At 33.5% G+C, this 20,252-nt stretch overlaps 1 protein-coding gene across 2 annotated transcripts; it reads right to left on the reverse strand.

The window, feature by feature from the left end:
- Positions 1–1,855: 1,855 nt before the first annotated feature.
- LOC131539543 (ATP-binding cassette sub-family D member 2) lies at positions 1,856–19,634 on the reverse strand. Of its 2 annotated transcripts, XM_058774171.1 has the most exons (11): positions 19,162–19,352; positions 18,516–19,078; positions 17,101–17,281; positions 16,815–16,936; positions 11,556–11,727; positions 9,607–9,701; positions 8,964–9,109; positions 4,966–5,111; positions 4,653–4,737; positions 4,442–4,567; positions 1,856–3,769 (listed from the first exon to the last, which is right to left on the reverse strand). In XM_058774171.1, exons 1-11 carry the CDS (start codon positions 19,211–19,213, stop codon positions 3,553–3,555), a joined length of 1,905 nt encoding a protein of 634 aa, XP_058630154.1. In that variant the 5' UTR covers positions 19,214–19,352; the 3' UTR covers positions 1,856–3,552. The 2 variants fall into 2 exon arrangements, with proteins under 2 accessions (XP_058630154.1, XP_058630153.1); XM_058774170.1 differs by having other exon boundaries at positions 18,516–19,634.
- Between the last annotated feature and the right edge of the window lie 618 nt (positions 19,635–20,252).

The following is a 20,252-nucleotide window of genomic DNA, read 5'->3' on the forward strand; positions in this document are numbered from 1 at the left end:
CAAAACAAAATTGTACAACAATAAAAAAAGCTAAAACTATAAAAAGTGAAGCAAAACTAAATACAAACTAACAAACAAATAATAAAGAAACAGACAGACAGATAGACAGATAGATAGATGTTCTTTGATAATTGGTTGAATAAAGTGCTGAAAGCAATAAGAAATAATAACAAAAAGAAAATGACAAAAAAAAAACACTATAAAAAGCAAAACAAAATTGTACAATAAAAAAGTGAAACAAAACTAAATACAAACTAACAAACAAACAAACAATAAATAAAGATAACTGTTTCTATGACAGATTGATTGATCAATTGAGATAGAGAAGGATAGACAGACATACAGACAGATAGATAGATAGATAGATAGTGCAATTCTGGGTGTGCTACACACAGGTGAGTGGGCTATACAAACCACCTGTAGTAACGCACTCGTCCCACTATATGCACACTAGACACTTTCTATAAACACTCCCTGCAACAAAGACTCAATAAGATAATATATGTTTACTTGAATATTGCACTACAAAATAATGTTTACTGGAGCATTGCACTACTAACTCTTTTGCACTATGCGCTGCTTCCCACAAAATCTCTCTTCTGAACAATTTAATGTAAAAAATATATATTTCCTGCACAATTTCATGTACAAATATCTCTTTAGCACTATTTCATGTACAGTATTTATGTAAAGTTCTTGTACAGTCTCAGTTTGTGTATGTGTAGTCAACTAGGTATAGTAGTTATAGTATTTATAGTATATGTATAGTCAGATGGTTAAACTGTTGTATAGCCCTATTGTGTTTTTTGTTTTTTTGTTTTTTTTTCCTATATTTGCATTGCTGTATGTGTATCTCATGTCTAACTAGTATGTAGCACCGTGGTCCTGCGAGACACGACATTTCGTTCCACTATATGTCCACACATGTAGCAGAATGACAATAAAGCTCAACTTGAACTTGAGATGTTTTATGATAATTGGTTGAATAAAGTGCTGAAAGCAATAAGAAATAATAACAAAAAGAAAATAATAACTAAAAAAGCACTATAAAAAGCAAAACAAAATTGTACAACAATAAAAAAAGCAAAAACTATAAAAAGTGAAGCAAAACTAAATACAAACTAACAAACAAATAATAAATAAACTGTTTCTATGACAGATTGATCGATCAATCGAGATAGATATAGACAGACAGACAGACAGACAGACAGATAGATAGATGTTCTTTGATAATTGGTTGAATAAAGTGCTGAAAGCAATAAGAAATAATAACAAAAAGAAAATAATAACTAAAAAAGCACTATAAAAAGCAAAACAAAATTGTACAACAATAAAAAAAGCAAAAACTATAAAAAGTGAAGCAAAACTAAATACAAACTAACAAACAAATAATAAATAAAGAGAACTGTTTCTATGACAGATTGATCGATCAATCGAGATAGATATAGACAGACAGACACAGACAGACAGACAGACAGATAGATAGATGTTCTTTGATAATTGGTTGAATAAAGTGCTGAAAGCAATAAGAAATAATAACAAAAAGAAAATAATAACTAAAAAACACTATAAAAAGCAAAACAAAATTGTACAACAATATAAAAGCAAAAACTATAAAAAGTGAAACAAAACTAAATACAAACTAACAAATAATAAATAAACTGTTTCTATGACAGATGGATCGATCTATCGAGATAAATAGATGATAGATAGATAGATAGATAGATAAATAGATGATAGATAGATAGATAGATAGATAGATAGATAGATAGATAGATAGATAGATAGATAGATAGATAGATAGATAGATAGATAGATAGATAGATTTCACAAATCACAATCTTTTTATGTTTTTGATTGTAACATTTTATTTACAGGCTGATTTTAGTAGTTTGTTGATTGTTGACATATTTGACATAGTCAAACCTCATTCACATATAGTTCAAGTATATTAACAAAAAAATCAGATTGGTTAAAAAACATAACTTAGAATATGGGCAAGGAGTTATACAAACAAGAAACAGTTAATTTTCTTCACCAGTAGTTTCTTAAAATGCAGTAATTTTGTTTAATTTGTACATCAGTACAAGTACTATCCAGAGGCCTCTTTGTGTTTACTTTACTTAACCTAGTGATTTTATGCCCCCTAAGTCCTAGTAAGCTATTCTTCAACCTAGGTCAGCATATTCCATAGGTATTAATGTCAAGTGACAATGGAATATCAAAAAATTTTACATTTTTGGGATGCAGATCAAAACTTGACTAATATTTGTAATACGCACATCATAGGAGTGCACATTTAAGCTTCTGGTTAAATTTGCGTTCTTTAAAAAAATAACAGTAATTTTGAGACCGGCATAGTTTTTGTATTTGCTCACAAAGACTAGTGAACTAGTCAATGAAATATAACCAAGTAGGGCTTCCAACAAAATAATAATAATCAAAAATAAACACAAATGAAATTCAGTATTAGAATGAAAAAGTTTAAAAATGTATTAAAGATAAACACATCACAGCTGTCAGACAAACTTCACAGTATATCAGTCTGAATGAAAAGACATGGAGTATGTGCAATACATTTTGAAACAACCTAATAATACGACTTGACATGAAATAGTAGAACTGAGAAACAAATCTAAAACATGATGACGAACATGTTTCTCGCCTAGTCCGGTGACCCAGAATCACACATTCTCTGTCTGTTTGTCAGCTCAGTGTGGACACAACAGAACCACCTGCTGTGTCCTGTGCCCTCACTGTGTGTATCCAGCATATTGTATTTGTTCAGAAAACCAGAAACCTGCTGTCTTAAACCCAGAGCTCTCTTGCTGACTCACACAATGACCTATAGATAGTCTCATCTCATTTTCTATTTCTATGTTCTTCAAAGGTTGATTGTGTAAAAGCTTGTTTTGTAAATGACCTACATGATTTTCCATTACTAAATGTATAGTTAAAAAAAAAAAAGTTTGATCACTATTGTTGTTACCACAGGATGCCATGTTTTTGTTTCCGGATATGGAGGAAAGTTGTTTAGGTTAAAATATCAATAAACAAATGAGCAATACATCCTTTGAAGTACACTACCTAAATAATAACTAGCTGAAAGAATTAATCCAGGAAAGGAAAAATACATAATTTGAGACATAATTTATAAATATTTGGGCAATAGGATCAATAAAGTGCTGAAAACATATAACCAAAATAAGAAAATTCCAAGCAAAAAAACCCCCAAACAAACAAACAAACAAAAAAAATGACATCAAAATAAAAACATATAAACAAACAAAAAAGTAAAATAAAATGAAACAGCAAAACAAAAATATAACATAAACAAATAAATAAAACAAATGAACAAAAACAAAAAGCAAACAAAGAAAACAAAACTAAATTATATAAAAACAAAAAACAAAAGGGAACTGTTTCTACAATTCCTATTAAACTCCAATTTCAGTATCGAATTGTCATGTATACACATCAAATGTTAAAATCATTGCTAAAATATTAAAAGTACCAAAAGTTTTCCTGAACATCAAGCATCTCCAGTTTCTTTCAGTCCTCATCCTTGTTCTCCACCGTCTTTAGAACCGAATCTTCGCCCAAGATCTTACACAGTTCATTCAGTCTGAGCTGCATCTTAGGGATGCCTGCGAGCTGAGACTCCAAGCGTTGTTTTTCCTCCGTCAGTGAGAGTCGTGTGGCTGTATCCAGCTGCTCGAACCGCCAGCCGCCCTCCCCGTCAAACTGCAGCAGGTGTGTGTGGTATTTCCTGAGGATGGGTGAGAAGAGTATGAAGTTACATTATTTGATGAAATCTAATATATAGTGTATGTGTGTACAATGCATTCCATACATTTTTTGCTGTAGTAACTGGTAAAATGTTCCTTTATGCAAACTCATTCACAACAATTCCCAACTAAATATTTACATTTATATAAATAAATACTACTATACTTTCAGAGAGAGATCATTCATTTAATGCAATATGAAAATAAAATATATGAAGATATTTTGTAAATTTCCTACTGTAAATATATCAAAACTTAATTTTTGATTAGTAATATGCATTGTTAAGGACAAATTTAAATGCGATTTTCTCAATAATTTGATTTATTTTGCACCCTCAGATTCCAGATTTTCAAATAGTTGTATCTCAGACAAATATTGTCCTATCATAAAAAAACAAAAACAAAACATACATCAATGGAAAGCTTATTTATTCAGCTTTCAGATTACATATGATCTCAGTAAAAAAAAAAAAAAAAAATACAGTTATAACTGGTTTTGTGGTCCACAAATTTTTTTTTTTTGGAAGGGGGCATATTTCATGCAAATACTGATTAATCAATCAGAATTAATTAGAATAACATAATTAATTTATGTGATACAGTCCCTTCTTTCAAGATTAATTTTAAGAAATGTAAAGTTTTATGTTTCTTACCATAGTGAGGGTCTATGGGTGATGGACAGCAAGGAGATACCAGCATCCTTTGCAGCCTGAAATATTTTACCCTCTACATCAATGCTGACCGCACTGGTGCACTCATCCAGCAAAGCATACTTAGGCCTGAAAAAATGCATCAATTATTATTATTATTATTATTTAAATTCAATTAAAATACATTAAAACAATATGTGCAACGACATCTTACTTGTGGTAAAACATGCGTGCCATGCCCATACGCTGTTTCTCGCCTCCAGAAAGAACATCTTTCCAGTCCAGCTCAGCATCCCACCCTGTAAACAGACACAGTAGTGAATTACCTCCAAAATGCTTTTGTAATAGTGGAATAGTTTATTTATTTATCAAAATAAATGACAAAATGGCCTTTTTAATTGGTGGAAAGCTGGCTCAAAAAACTGGAATCCTATTACACAGCACACAATAATTCTTTCAAGGATCAAAAAGAGATTGAAATGGTGAAACACTTTAGTAATGCTTAAGTAGGAATTACATGTACAAACCTCCTTCCCGGGTAACAATGTGGTTTAGATTGACAATGTCCAGAATAACTTCCAGGTCCTTGTCTCTGTAACCCTTGTCATGCATGTCGTCTAGAGAGTCGGGGTAGATCACCTGGTCCCGTAATGTTCCAATGGACATGTATGGTCTGGAGAGAGGATAAAACATTTTTACTGTTATTTACTGATATTATGTCAGGTGAAGTATTTAAGGTTGTGTGGTATTATATATCACCACAGACAGACAGACAGACAATAGATAGATAGATAGATAGCTAGATAGATATATAGTCACATAAGCACAACAGCCTGTGTATAAAATATTAATGGGCTTCCTGGGTTTGGCTGCGCTTGCACCTGCAGGAATCGGTAAATATTTCACTACTGAGGACTCTGGTTTCTATCGCTCAGCAGTTCACAGAGCTTTAGTTGCGCTGTCTCTGACTCTGGTTACAGCAGTCAAATCCTGGCGGTGCAACGTCTGCAATATGGAACAGAGATAAATGACAGTAGCTTTTCTGAAACATAGCGAGCCATCTACCTAAACGCATCTTAATGCCTCGTAGGTCCACTCTTGACACAAAGTCTGTGTTATTATATGCATAATAAAGTAACTGGGTCTGGCGAAAATCAAAAGCAAAATCACACAGTATCCTTCACAGAGAACGCAAACCCAATGCTTTGTGACACAATGAACAAATCTGAGGCAAATCAAGAGAAATGTTAATATGTGAAATTACTAATAAATATATTTCATTCAGTACTAAAATACATACACTGCCGCTCAAAAGTTTGGGATCAGTAAGATTTTTTATGTTTCTCTTCTTCTCATCAAGGCTGTATTTATTCGATCAAAAATACAGAAAAAAACCCCAGTAATATTGTGAAATCTTATTGCAATTTGGTTTCCTATTTTAATATACTTTAAAATAGAATTTATTTCTGTGACGCAGCGCTGAGTTTTCAGTTAAAAAGTTAAAAGTTAAAAAGAGCAGCATTGGTTCAAAATAGAAATCTTTTCTAACAATATAAGTCTTTACTATGACTTTTTATTCATTTAACACATCCCTCCTGAATAAAATATATTAATTTCTTTAAAAAAAAGAAAGAAAAAATGTACTGACCCCAAACTTTTAAATAGCGTTGTATATTGTAACACAAAATTTCTTTTTTAAATAAATGCTGTTCTTTTTCACTTTTTATTAATCAGAGAATCCCCCCCAAAAAATATGAAGCAGCACAATGGTTTCCAACATTGATTATAAATCAGCATATTAGAATGATTTCTGAAGGATCATGTGACACTGAAGAGTAATGATGCTGAAACTTCAGCTTTGATCACAGAAATAAATAATATTTTAAAGTATATTAAAATAGAAAATTGTTAATAGAAATAGAAATTTTAAATTGCAATAATATTTCACAAAATAATTTTTTTTCCTGTATTTTTGATCAAATAGATACAGCCTTTGATGAGCAGAAGAAACTTCTTTAAAAAACATTAAAAATCTTACTGATCCCAAACTTTTGAGCAGCAGTTGTATATAAAAATATTTTTTGATATATTTTATACTTAAGAGTATTTCATTGTTACCTTAGTAACATACTAACATCAAAACCTATAGAGTGGTGGAACTATGATGTACCTTTGCAGGCGAAAACCCGGAAGCGAGTTAGCATTTTAGCGCTTCCGGTTCCATCGTCCCACGGTCAATGATGCATAGTGCTTAAAGCCACATTAAAATTGAATGTTTACGGCCACAAGAAGCTTTTCATAGAAGCAAGGATAAAATAACATTTTCTGTACCCACCCTAGCAAAACGATAGCTGAAATGTGGTATTTTGTTCACTAAAATAAGTTTAATCTTACTATATCCAAAAACTAGTTCACTCTGCTGTTATTTAATAGATTAAATGCACTAGAATTTTATTGAATAGTACGTGGAGACACATTTTTAATTCAAGTATTCATATTAATCAAGGATTTATTGACTTTTAATGCACCTAGTTTCGAAACGTACAGAAATACGTGCTTTCAAAAGTCCTTTAGTTAAGATTATTTTGTTTATTCACTATACTATTTATTACTAATGTCTCATTTCAGTTTTAGTTTGTCTCTAGTTTTGTATTTATTCCAGTTTATATGAAAAGGTTCATGTAGCGTGGATTAACATTCATATACAGGGTAAATCCTTTACTGAAAATGTTAAAAATAAGTTTGAAAAAGTTGTCGGTATCGTGGTGGTGGTGGTGACGTTGAAGGCGAGCGACCGTGGTGCTGTAGTTCGTTTATAGCCTAAGTTTAGCTTTTTAGTTCTGGCGCTTTTATTTCGGCTTCAAAATTCGTCAAAGTTATATTATTTTGTGAAGATTATCTTGATGGACAAAACGTGTAAATTTGAACACAGAGCTTATTTTTTGAGATAATCCAAAAGCCTATGGAAAAATCCTATTGGCTTTTTATCGAGGAACCAGTTTCATGCTAACAGCCGATCCGCCTACAAAGTGACGTCATAGTTCCCCCACTCTATTGGAATCAATTGACCTATAAGTAAGCCCCTCCCCTTGAATGCAGACAAGCCAATGGCAGTCGAGTATCAGTATCACGGGGAGCGGAACTCGGACATCTTTAGGTTTCAGCGCCATAGAGAAACATTGGAAGATCCGAAGCTCGCATCGGTTTTATGGGGTTTATGCTTCAAAAATGGAAAAACGATGTGCCTGGGGTACTTGTAACACTGATTCCAGGTATCCTGAGAGGATGGGCAATATCATTTATTTTATTACATTTCCTGAATCCAAACAAAACAGAGCAAAATGTCCCTAAGTATTCACCCCAATACAAATGAAGACAAAAACGTTCATTTTCTGGTTGTCATACACTCATTAAGTTACAGTTTTCATCTGCTCAATCAGAACGTTAATGTTATCTTGTGCTTTAGCAAGGTATCTCTGGCTAAAACTAGCTAACGTTAAAGTTAGTGAGTCCATGCTAACGTACAACCTAAATAGCGGACTGTTCTCGCGTCTTGTACAGTGTAGGTCAAAAACACACAAACTAAGGTCTACATTTCAGTGCCTCTCCATATTAAACTGGTTAAATGTACATTAATTTAATCGTTCCCTGCGATACATGAACAGTGTTGATCCTGCATGTTGTCATCCGCGATCGTGATGACCGACCGTAATATGAGACTTCTCCGCTTTCATAAACCCTCCTTCAAGTTACCCACCGTATTTATTTTTAAATATTTTATAAATCCCTCCATGGAATATTTAATTCCCATTTGGTGGCCTTCTGTGTCCAAAATCGTGCAAAAACATTGTGGGACAATGTTTTCACACAGCAGCTATCACTGAAAGACAGTGAGCAACTCGATAGGTCAAATGTGAGTTGAGTCTCCTATGCAATTTATGTAAGGATTGTTGCTTTTCTCATACTGTATGCACACAGTAAATGTGATCCAATGTGCTTCTTATACGTATATAAATGGTTACAATATTTTTTATTTGTCAATATGTTATAGAGTTGCAGAGCATTTTGCTACTTGGAATGACTAGCAATAGATTTGTAAACGTAACACTACTTTAATGATTTGTATTACATTTCTCCATTTAATTATTTACTGTATTGCCATAAACCATACCCTGCAAAAACAATGTGGTTATGAAAGAGGTCCATGGTTACAAAAGCAGCAGGTGGCAAGAAAATTCTCTGCATGTATAACAGTGCTGGTACAGTATAGGGTTTTCACACTACGCTTAACCCCAGGTAAAGGTTTGTTTCACAATTGTACTTTGGAAGCAGGGTTAGCACCACTTTTTTACCCAGGTTATGAAACCCTGCTCTGGCTGGAGCACCACTTTTGCAGTGTTAATCCTATATTACGGAGGAATAAGAGCAATGCCCTTATGTGAAATGTGAATGTTGGTGTGTAGTACTGCTAATTCTGCACAGGTATGTCTGTGTGTGAGATCTCATGGGTAAATGTTGTCTGTACCTCTGTGGGATGTAAAACATGTGCTCAGGTGATGGTTTATACAGAAGTCCACCATACACGGGCCACAGGCCACTGAGGATCCGGAACAGAGAACTTTTCCCGCATCCATTTGGCCCTGTGATCAGCAAATGCATCCCTTCCTCTACCTGTAAACAATATCCAGTTACAGTAAACTGAATACAGTTCACATGGCTAAGTAAAAGGTACAGTATATAACTTTCAATGAAATCCTAAAGACATACTTTTAGTTTGAGCTCAAACCCCACAATTTAAAAAGTGTGGTGGTACTTTACAATAACTGGCTTATTTGCCTGTTAATGTGGAACTTGATAGATGCAAACCAAAATATATGATTAATATAGACAAATTCCATGTTAATGCAACTATTTGTCACGTAGCTTGGCTACCATAAACAACTAAACTCTGCTGTGCACAATGCCAAACAACATTCCCTTCATAACCTTGTCTTGACTTGTTTAGCACACTTCATGTTTCTGAGTCGCATGTGTAAATATAAAACTATGATCTTGACTGATAACACGAGAAATATATCTACAGTATCATTGCACGTGTATAGCAAATAGCGCATTTGTGACCAAATATGTAGTACTAAAAGTTAAATGTTAATTTGTGTTTAACTCACCTTGAAGTTCAAGGAGGACACAACCACATCTCCATTAGGAGTGATTATAGGCACATTTTCACAGACTATACCTTTATCCACATCAATCACTTTGCCTGTAGAAAAAGTGGAAAAATATAAACAATCAGACCGAGTTTTAGAATGCAATCAAATATCTCTCATTAGAAAGTTATGGCACATTCCATAAATATAGTACACATTTGTATCCCGTAGAAGCACATTTTATTTAATCATGTGAGAGCTATTAGGGATGTCTGACATATAACTATTACCTAAACATAAAATTAACCTTCTACAGCACTGTGGGAAATCAATTAAATGACTCCATTTCCTTTAGTTGGCAATTGTAGTGTTGACATTATTCATTAAGTTTAAACATTAAACCACTGCAATTTAAGTCAGTGTTTCCCAACCACTGTGCCACGGCACATAGATTGTCGGGTGTGCTGTGAAAAATTATCAAAAGCTTCCTTATCTCTATTATATTGTGATATTATCATTTTAAATCAGTGCTATAAGTCATCGTTAGGTCTGTTTGTGGGTTTTACACATATTTAACCAATGAAAAGCATTCAAAAGAGCTTGTGACTAAACCTCGTAACGCCATTGGATCCTCAAATTGTCAGTCAAACCTCATAACTCCACCCCACCTCCATTCAGAATGAAGTGCTGCGATACGCAGTTTGAAGACAGAGGTCTACTTCGCAATGCAAGGGTAAATAAACAACTGATGTTTGAATAAGTATAGCGTTTCCTTTACTCAAGAAACACTGTCTATAAAGGCTAATGTGTTTGTGTGTTTAAAGAGCAGAGTAGAGTCTTAGCATTTGCTGTCTACTTACAGCCAATACACTTTTGTACATTTTAAATATCAATGTGCATAGTGGTTCGTCTTTTATATCGTGAGATTATGGCTACAATATACATTATAAGTGGCAAATTGATGAAAACGTAATGCGATTAATTAACTGCCTCAGATCCGGCCGTTCTAATGATGAACAAAACACGGATCTCCGTCATTCGGTCGTCAAAAACCTTGTTAACTACATTTGAGTATGAGTTTCAGAAGTTAAGTGCAAGTGTCTGATCATATATAAAGCCAAAATACCAACTCTGATGACGCAATGTTTAATTATTGAAAAAAAAAAAAAAATCCCTTTCTATCTTTTTTTTTTTTCATGCTTAGTGGCGTGCCGTGGGATTTTTTTTACATATCAAAATTGTGCCGCGGCAGAAAAAAAGCTTTGGAAACACTGATTTAAATTACTGTATAAAAAAAGATTAAAAGAAATGATTTAATTATTGTAAAATAAGTTTGTTAATAACTACAAACTACCATTTGATTCCAAACTAGTTTAAGTGTTTCCAACTGGCTGTTTCCTATTCTATACTTTTTCTGTAATTTTATATATTTGATCTATTTGATCTGAACACTTGTTTGCTAAACTGCAAAATCTCAAAAATCAAGGGTTTGACATGCCTTAAATGCTGGTAAAAGGCTCGCAAAACCTAAAAACGCCACAGAAATAAATAAATAAACACGTATAAAAATGTTTTTTTAAAATGATAATTTTTCAACTTAATTATTACTTTTTCATTTTTAAAAGTATCAGGCCCTATTTTTAAGTATATTTGTGAAAAGTGCCTCCTGTGTCAATCAAGTTTTATGAATATTTTTTTCTACTTCTCTTAATATGATCTCTAGTTTCATTTCATTCCAAGAAAATATTTTTTTGTCACTCTTTCATTAGGGGCATGACTGAGCAATTAAAGGAACAGTTTACCCCGCTCCCCATGCTCATGTTTTTCCAAATCTGTATGACTTTCTTTCTTCTGTGGGTTTTAATGTTCCACATAAGACAAAAAGTCATACAAGTTTAGACATGAAGGCGAGTTCATTTTTGGTTTTGGGTGAACACAGCAGCAGAATCACGCTATATTCATTAGACCTTTGATTTCCAGAGGCCCATTGATGTGCATCTCAGGTTGGTTATCATCCCCGCTTGTTATCTCCCCTGTGGTCGAGACGGCAGATGAACGTTTGTATATTCCCCTCTGGACTTCGTCAAATACCAAGAACATGTTGTGCACACGTGCCGTGTAGCCAGCCAACTCGGTGACCTAAAGCACACAGAACAAATGTAAGTGATTGGAGTGATAGTGAGTCCTTTAGAGGCTGAGGTGACCCAATAACAGATAGCATTGCTCAACTGCTGTTTGTCAGATCCAAAGTAAGTGACCAAGTATTTGGGGCACTTATGTAAACAGGTGACCTGAAATTTATGCATTCTAGCATCAAAAATGCTAATCAGCCTTTGCTAAACCCATTGTGTGAAGTTTATAGATCAATCCATTGCACAGTACTGGCCTGAATGCTTAATCTGATCCAAAGCATGTGTTAGGAAGCGTTTAGCCAGTGTTTTTCTTTGTTTAGGCAGACACACCACATCCCAAGAGCCTCGGCAAGAAACATTGTACTTTCCTTTGGGGACTCGATGTAGTCAACAGGAAAGATTCATCTCCTGAGAGTAACTTGTTAACTGACCTTCTAAGGGGTTTGAGAGGTGTTTTTTATTCTTTGCTAGCTTGATGTGCTCTGCTATACCTACATAACAAAAAGCTAATATTGCTTATACTTAACTTATAGTCTCAGAATTAGACATGTTATTTTCTTCACTCTTCTATTGTGACTTCCGTTAGAGTGAAACTATCAAAAAGGACAAAAAGTGCTTGTCCAAATACCCACACTTGTGGTCTTCGCACTTGAACATGTGTCTACTTACAGTACATGACGTATTTCCTGTATTTGGTCCAAGTGGGTGTCAAGACTACAAGTGTGTGTACAACTTTTCATTACCCAATGGGACATACTCACAGTTTTGTAAAAATGCAAGTGTTTATAGAGCTTTATTTTGATTTTCAATATTTTGCATTTTAAAAGAAACTTTGAAATGTCAGTCAGTAGTCCCTATGTATAACACAATTTAAATATATTGTGGTGTTTCTAATTAAGTGATAAAGAGCAGTTGGAAACGTTTAACAAAATACACATCTCTGCAGTCTAGACCAATAAAATGTGCATTGTTTTACATTGTAATACTAAAATAAATGTAATATCTAATTATTATTAATATTTAACGTACAAAATGTAAGGCAGAGAATTGGTTCTGCCCATCGGTTGTTGAATGGATGGAGGCAGAGCTGAACGCAAGAGTTTTTGAGAACAAAATGATTGAAGAAATTTTACGTATGTCACTATAAACAAGTTTGTCGTTTCACCAGAAGATCAAAATGCATTAAGTAACGTTACTTAACCTACCTATATTGTAAAGTGTTACCCTAAAATAAAATAAATTAAAGCTTAATGCAAATATTAAAAAATAAATAAAAATAACCTAATAAATACACAAAAGCACATAACAAAATTACTAAACTAAACTAAAAAAGTACAAAAAATAAATAAATAAAAGTATGGTCACATCTATTAACAAGCCATTAACTATGACTTTTACCTCAATAAACTCCTCATTTGCTGCTTATCAATAAGGTAGTTGTTAAATTTAGGTTTTGGGTAAGATTAGGTATGTAGAATATGGTCATGTAGAATATGTGCTTTATAAGTACTAATAAACAACCAATATTACAGTTAATAACAGTTAACAATTAATAAAAGGCATGCTAATTAGAAACTAGTTAGAACTAGTTAATAGTGAGAATTGGTCCTAATACTAAAGTGTTTCCAAAAGTATTAATATATACTATATACAGTACATCATTTACAACACCCTAGCAACATGGCAGCTGGTTTTACAGTAGCAAGCACCACTCACATTTACATTTCTTGAGAAAACAACAAAATATGAATTAATTATTAACAAATCACTTGTAGGGCTAGTTGACAAGTATAATTAGAGAACAATATGCTATTTAAAAGGTCTGAAATGAGTGTTGTTGTGTTTTATAGTATCTAACACTGTAATGGACACACACAGCATCTGTGAAGCGGCTCTGACTGATGCTTTCTATTCAACAGATGGTGGATTAAGTTGCCCAGCAGGCTTAGTCAACAGAGTGGCAGTCAACACTGATCACTAGCCTATGTTAAGATTCCCAGCTTTCACTGCTGCATGACATCACATCCTTTGTGGTTTCAGTTCCTGTAGCAGTGAACTTGCCCTTGCTGTTGTACTGCTATACAAGAAAAATGTAATTTTTGTCATGACAGTTTGAGGTTTTTGTAGTTCCCATCATTTTGTTGTAGAATTAATGAATATACTAATAGAACAAATGTTACAAAGCTATATATACAGTATATATATATATATATATATATATATATATATATATATATATATATATATATATATATACACACACATACATACAGTGGAATGCGAAAGTTTGGGAACCCCTTGCAGAATCTGTGAAAATGTGAACAAAATAAGAGAGATCATACAAAATGCATGTTATTTTTTATTTAGTACTGTCCTGAGTAAGATATTTTACATAAAATATGTTTACATATAGTCCACAAGACAAAATAGCTGAAATTATTAAAATAACCTCCTTCAAAAGTTTGGGAACCCTTGGTTCTTAATACTGTGTGTGGTTACCTGGATCATCCACGACTGTTTTTTTGTTTTGTGATGGTTGTTCATGAGTCCATTGTTTGTTCTGAACAGTTAAACTGCCTGCTGTTCTTCAGAAAAATCCTCCATGTCCTGCGGAATCTTTTGCATATTTGAACCCTTTTCAGCAGTGACTGTATGATTTTGAGATCCATCTTTTCACGCTGAGGACAATTGAGGGACTCAAACACAACTATTAAAAAAGGTTCAAACATTCACTGATGCTCCAGAAGGAAACACGATGCATTAAGAGCCGGGGGTGAAAACTTTTTGAATTTGAAGATTGCTTCCGAAGGGCAGTACTAAATGGAAAAAAATGATATTTCAACAAAATAAGAAAAATTTGGACATCTTCATCCTGTTCAAAAATGTTCACCCCCCGGCTCTTAATGCATCGTGTTTCCTTCTGGAGCATCAGTGAATGTTTGAACCTTTTTTAATAGTTGTGTTTGAGTCCCTCAATTGTCCTCAGTGTGAAAAGATGGATCTCAAAATCATACAGTCACTGCTGGAAAGGGTTCAAATATGCAAAAGAAGTTGGAAAACTGAAGAGTCTGCAGGACACTGAGACCAGTGCTCAGTTTAACTGTTCAGAACAAACAAGGGACTCATGAACATCACAAAACAAAAAACAGTCGTGGATGATCCAGGTAACCACACACAGTATTAAGAACCAAGGATTCCTAAACGTTTGAAGGAGGTTATTTTAATCATTTCAGGATTTTTTTTTTTGTCTTATGGACTAAATGTAAACATCAGTTCTTTATTTACCCTTGCATTGCGAAAATATCTTCCCTTACCAAAAAGTAGTATACTTCAAGTTTATTTTATTAAGTATACTGAAGTAAAGTGCAAGTATATTTGTAAGTATATTTTATGTAGTAAGTGTACAAATATTAGTGTACTATTTCAATACTCCTTGGGACTAAATTGGCCCACTTTCTAGTATATAAAAGTATACTTTTAAGTATACTTTAAGTATAACAGTAGTAAACTAGTTTACATCAATGTTTTTAGCTTGTACTACAATTATACTAAAAGTAATCTTATAGGTATACTGATAGTTTACTAATTAAATACGTGTAGTAGTATTTTTAGTACACTTTGAAGTATGGTGACAGTAAACTACTAGTTTAGTAGTTTTATACTGAAATATGCTCGTAATTTTTTTTTTTAAGTGAACTTTACGTCATACTTTAAGTATACTACTATGTCCCTATTAGGTATTAATTTGTATATATTTTGTTATATGAATATCTGAACATACAAAACATCAAAGAAAGAACAGGGTATCTGCTTGTAAACAGAAATATTTTATTCTAGCTTCATGCATTCTTTTTTTAAACACTTGAATGTGGGTAAGTTTCATGAATAAAAATAAAGAAATAAACAACATTTTGAACAAAAAGCTGAAAAAAGACTATGATGAATTGGATTCAGCATGATAATCAAAATGTAGATGGAGTCGATCAACACCCCAAAGCTTGAAAGTCATTATTACCTCTTCATTGGTGACATTTTATTCCATAACATTACACAGTTTTGATGCTGTTTTATGTCTGATGAGCATGTTAGATTACATGTGGAAGCATCTGTTGTTTCGGTTTCTTCTTCACTTGTTTTTTTTTGTGGAAATTCTGTACAGAAGATGTGAACTAGCTCCCCCTACCATATAACAATAAAAACACGGATTCTAGGAGCACAAGTATAGCTCAAATATATTTTGATGTCAAGTATACTTAAATGTAATTTTAAGTATATTTCTGAGAAGTACATAAAGCCCATTTCTGAGAAGTACATAAAAAGTAGACTAAAAGTATACTTTCCTATATTTTAGTTTAAAAGAAGTATACAAATAGCACACTTGAATAAACTTCTTTTTCGTAAGGGTTACTCAGGACAGTACTAAATAAAAAATAACATGCATTCTGTATGATCTCTCTTATTTTGTTAAAATTATTCACATTTTCACAGATTCTGCAAGGGGTTCCCAAACTTTTGCATGCTACTGTATATATATATATATATATATATATATATATATATATACACACACACACACACATACAGTATATATCTATATATGTGTGGGTGCGTATGTGTGTGCGCGGTGTAATGGCCAGTGTTGGGTAGGTTACTATAAAAAATGATTCATTACTAGCTACTGGTTACTGTGCAATTAGATTACTATACTAATTACTCTAAAAAGTATTGCAATACTTACTATCAACCTTGACCATTTGAACAATACAAGGATAGACATGAAAATGCTCTTTTAAATCTTTAAAATAAATAATATACAATTGCAAATATTATTCTTGAAATGACATGTTCAATTTTGATGTAAAATCTGCTATTGTTTTATATAGAAATGTTTCATATTTATACAGCGTTTAACATAATTACATCAGAAGTAACTGTAATTAAATTACAGAAAAATGCAGCCTTGGGGAACACAAGAGTCTTCTTGCAAAAACATACAGTTTTACATAGATCTTAAAATAGCATTTATTTCCTTTTATGTAAAAAGGAAATAACTGTGAAAAATGTCAAGAAAGAAGAGCATGTTTAATATTTTACCTCTTTATAAGAAGACATGATCCTTTCAATGGCATCAGCCCCTGAGGCCAGTAGATTGCGAGCTGTTGTAAAGGCCTCTGTTCTTTCACTCACCAACACTTGTGTCTGACCATCAGCCAGCTCTTGAGAAACAAATGAATATGAAACATGGCATATTTAGGCAAATACTACTCCATGACCTATATTTCTAAAATAGAAGCACTGGAACGTCATTTAAAATAAGGCTCAACACAGAAATTGCAATGAGATTGTATACAGTAGTTACATAAACTACACTTCCACATACCGTTGTCAGCAAAGCCAGTGGCAGTGATAATGGGCACTGCCACCATAACCAGGCCACTTCCACTCCAGACGTACTTCATGAGGAACTGTTCAATCATGATGTACCACAGACGTTTTGATAGAATGAGGTTCATCTGCTCCGCTAGGGTACTATAACACTTCTGCAGCTGCCTCATCTCCACCTGCCACATGAGAACAGTTTAAATATACCAACGATTGAGAGACTTCAAAATAAAATGGCTAGTTATGGAAATCAGAAATTAATCAGATTAAACAGAATTGTAAAAAGTTTGATTACAGTATACAAACACAGAATAGGCCTTCTTATGCATGACTACAGAATTTGCAGTATTTACACTGAAAAATGGTAGCTAGCATTGAAATTAACTCGTTTAAAAAAATAAATCAAACAGAAATACCTATTTTATGGTAACCTCTTTTTACGATGTTTAATGTATAGGGTATTCAATTCATATTATCTAGGCTATGCAACAGGGAAAGGGCATGTGTGTACTGTACTGTGTACTGTGTGTACATGAAGATTGTAGCCTATATGGCAGAAAAAAAAAATTACTATCTATATGTGTTTCTGTCTATCTGTGATAACAAGAAGGCTTTCAAAAAACTTTTGTCAAACTAACATTAACTAACACTTGTCTTGACAAACCTCTTTGTAGTTAAAAATATATAGTTATATGAGTTTCTTAAAGTGTCAATTCAATTATATTTCCTTACATTCATTTTGAAATGTAATTCAAATTCAAGAATGAATCTCTATTCAGTTATGTAGGAAGCTCATTGCTGGCACTTATATATAAGTAAAACAAAATCATGTCATAAAAGTAAAATAACACATGTGACCCAGGACCACAAAACCAGTCATAAGCAATACTCAACAATACATTGTATGGGTCAAAATGATCGATTTTTCTTTTATGCCAAAAATCATTAGGATATTGAGTAAAGATCATGTTCCATGAAGATATTTTGTAAATGTTGTACCGTAAATATATCAAAACTTAATTTTTCATTAGTAATATGCATTGTTAAGAACTTCATTTGGACAACTTTAAAGGAGATTTTCTCAATATTTTGATTTTTGATTTATTTATTTTTTGCACCCACAGATTCCAGATTTGCAAATAGTTGCATCTCAGCCAGATAGTGTCCTATAATAACAAATCATTGTGGTCCAGTCATAAAATGTGACTTCCTTTGCATTTTTGTAACATTTTTATATATGTAGGCCTATGCACATGTGTACACTGTGTCTGACAAAAGTTCTCTGTAATTTAATAAGCAATCACATTTGCACTACATTATTGATGCATTTCCTCGCCTTATGCCCCCCAGAAAGCAATTACTAATGTTATATAGATTTTTATACATGCACATGTGCATTATGCGTTTCCTCACCGTATGCCCCCTATAGAAGGCGATCTCCTCTGCATTGGCTATGATTCTGGAGTGCACATAACGCAAGTAGCCCTTCCTGTGCGCCTCCTCCGCCACCAGCTTACCGAACTTCGGCGAGCAGGCGCGCAGAACCTTCGCCGTGGCGAACACTACCAGACCCGCTAACAGAGTCGGACCGGTTGCGTTCGCACCGCGAGATCTCGCAGTCTGTATTAAAGTATACGAAGTCAGTATCACGTCCAGGATGGGTTTGGTGAGGTTTGAGTACAGATGCGCAATGGACTGCGAGAACATCATCACATCCTCGGTTAGAGACTGGTCCGGGTTCGCCAGCCTTCCGTCCATATTGCTGACCTTATAATAGGTCTGATCGGTGAAATACGTTTTATATGCATGATCCACCAAACGCGTGCGGAACGCGAGCGCGAGCTTGCACTCCAGATAACGGATCGCGCTGTTGACAAATGTGGCCGGGATGGCGATCAGAAGCCATTTCATCAGTTTGATCATGAAGCTCCGCGGCTGCTTCTCTACGATCGTTTTCACTATTTTACCATCCAAACCTGCCACATAAATAGACAGAAACGTCCGTGAAACCAGAGCTACTGAATGTAAACATAGTAAACCCAGTTCTTTAGTTACAAACCTCGGGAATACGATTTTAACCAGTTCAAGAATCTGCTTGAAGAATTCCGCATTGACACCGGGTGATTTACTGAGGCTAGAGGCAGTTTCTGGTGTAGCTTTAGGATCAGATATCAATCCATTTTCATGTCCCGGCGCAGACGCGTTTTTCTTGGTTGTTTTCCGTTGATTTATTTGATTGCAGATGAAGGGGTAAAGCGTTTTCGCTCCGTATGCGGCGGCCGCCAGGAACAGCGCTCTTTTCGCCGCAGTGCTCTGATTCCATCTCACTTTTGATGCTGCATGGAGGATGTTGCTCATTTTTTAAATCCTGCTTTTACAAAAATAAGTCGTTTGCAATCTTCAGTTTGTTCCAAATTACATCCATAGGGTCACTCAATGTCTTAAACAGCGAATATATACATATAATTCATGGTGCTGTTAGATTGAAACTGCACCGCTAGGTAAGACGTTTCCGTCATTTGGGCTTTTCTGGTTACGCCCCCACTCCACGCTGATTGGTTGCCGCACTTGACGTATTTAAATATAACAGAATGGTCTGATCCATCGATATAGCTGTAACATTACATTCTTTAAAATTGAACTTGAGAATCACATTAAAGCTGAACACATTAAATCACATTAAACATCAAAGTTTCTTGCAAGTTACCCACTGTAGTAGTTTTTTTTTATTCTTTCTTTCTTTGTTCCTTTGATGCTGTAATAGTTGATTGGTGATCCTCTATATGTGTATGTTGTATTAACGTTCTTGTTATGCAATGCAAAATGTGTTATATATAGAGAGAGAGAGAGAGAGAGAGAGAGAGTCAGTGTCAAAACGAATATTTGTTATTTGTTTAGTTATTTTGGTTTTAAATAAAATTACTTTTTCAAATAAAATATATTATATTAATATATAACATATTATATTAATTATAATTATATTAATATAATTATATAATATATATATATATATATATATATATATATATATATATATATATATATAATTAAGTATATTATATACATGTATTATAAAATATATTTTATTGCTACCATCATTATATGATTTTCTTGTAATTGTCAAATTTTATGATGTGCTTTGTCAATAAT

Source organism: Onychostoma macrolepis, chromosome 04 (genome assembly GCF_012432095.1).
Source record: "Onychostoma macrolepis isolate SWU-2019 chromosome 04, ASM1243209v1, whole genome shotgun sequence".
Lineage (NCBI taxonomy): Eukaryota > Metazoa > Chordata > Actinopteri > Cypriniformes > Cyprinidae > Onychostoma > Onychostoma macrolepis.

Coding starts and splice junctions, on each gene's coding strand:
- LOC131539543 (XM_058774170.1), bottom strand. CDS start 19,460: ATGAGCAACATCCTCCATGCAGCATCAAAAGTGAGATGGAATCAGAGC. Junction 17,282..18,515: donor CCTTCTATAGGGGGCATACG/GTGAGGAAACGC, acceptor CTCATGTGGCAG/GTGGAGATGAGGCAGCTGCA. Junction 4,738..4,965: donor CATTGTTACCCGGGAAGGAG/GTTTGTACATGT, acceptor GTCTGTTTACAG/GGTGGGATGCTGAGCTGGAC.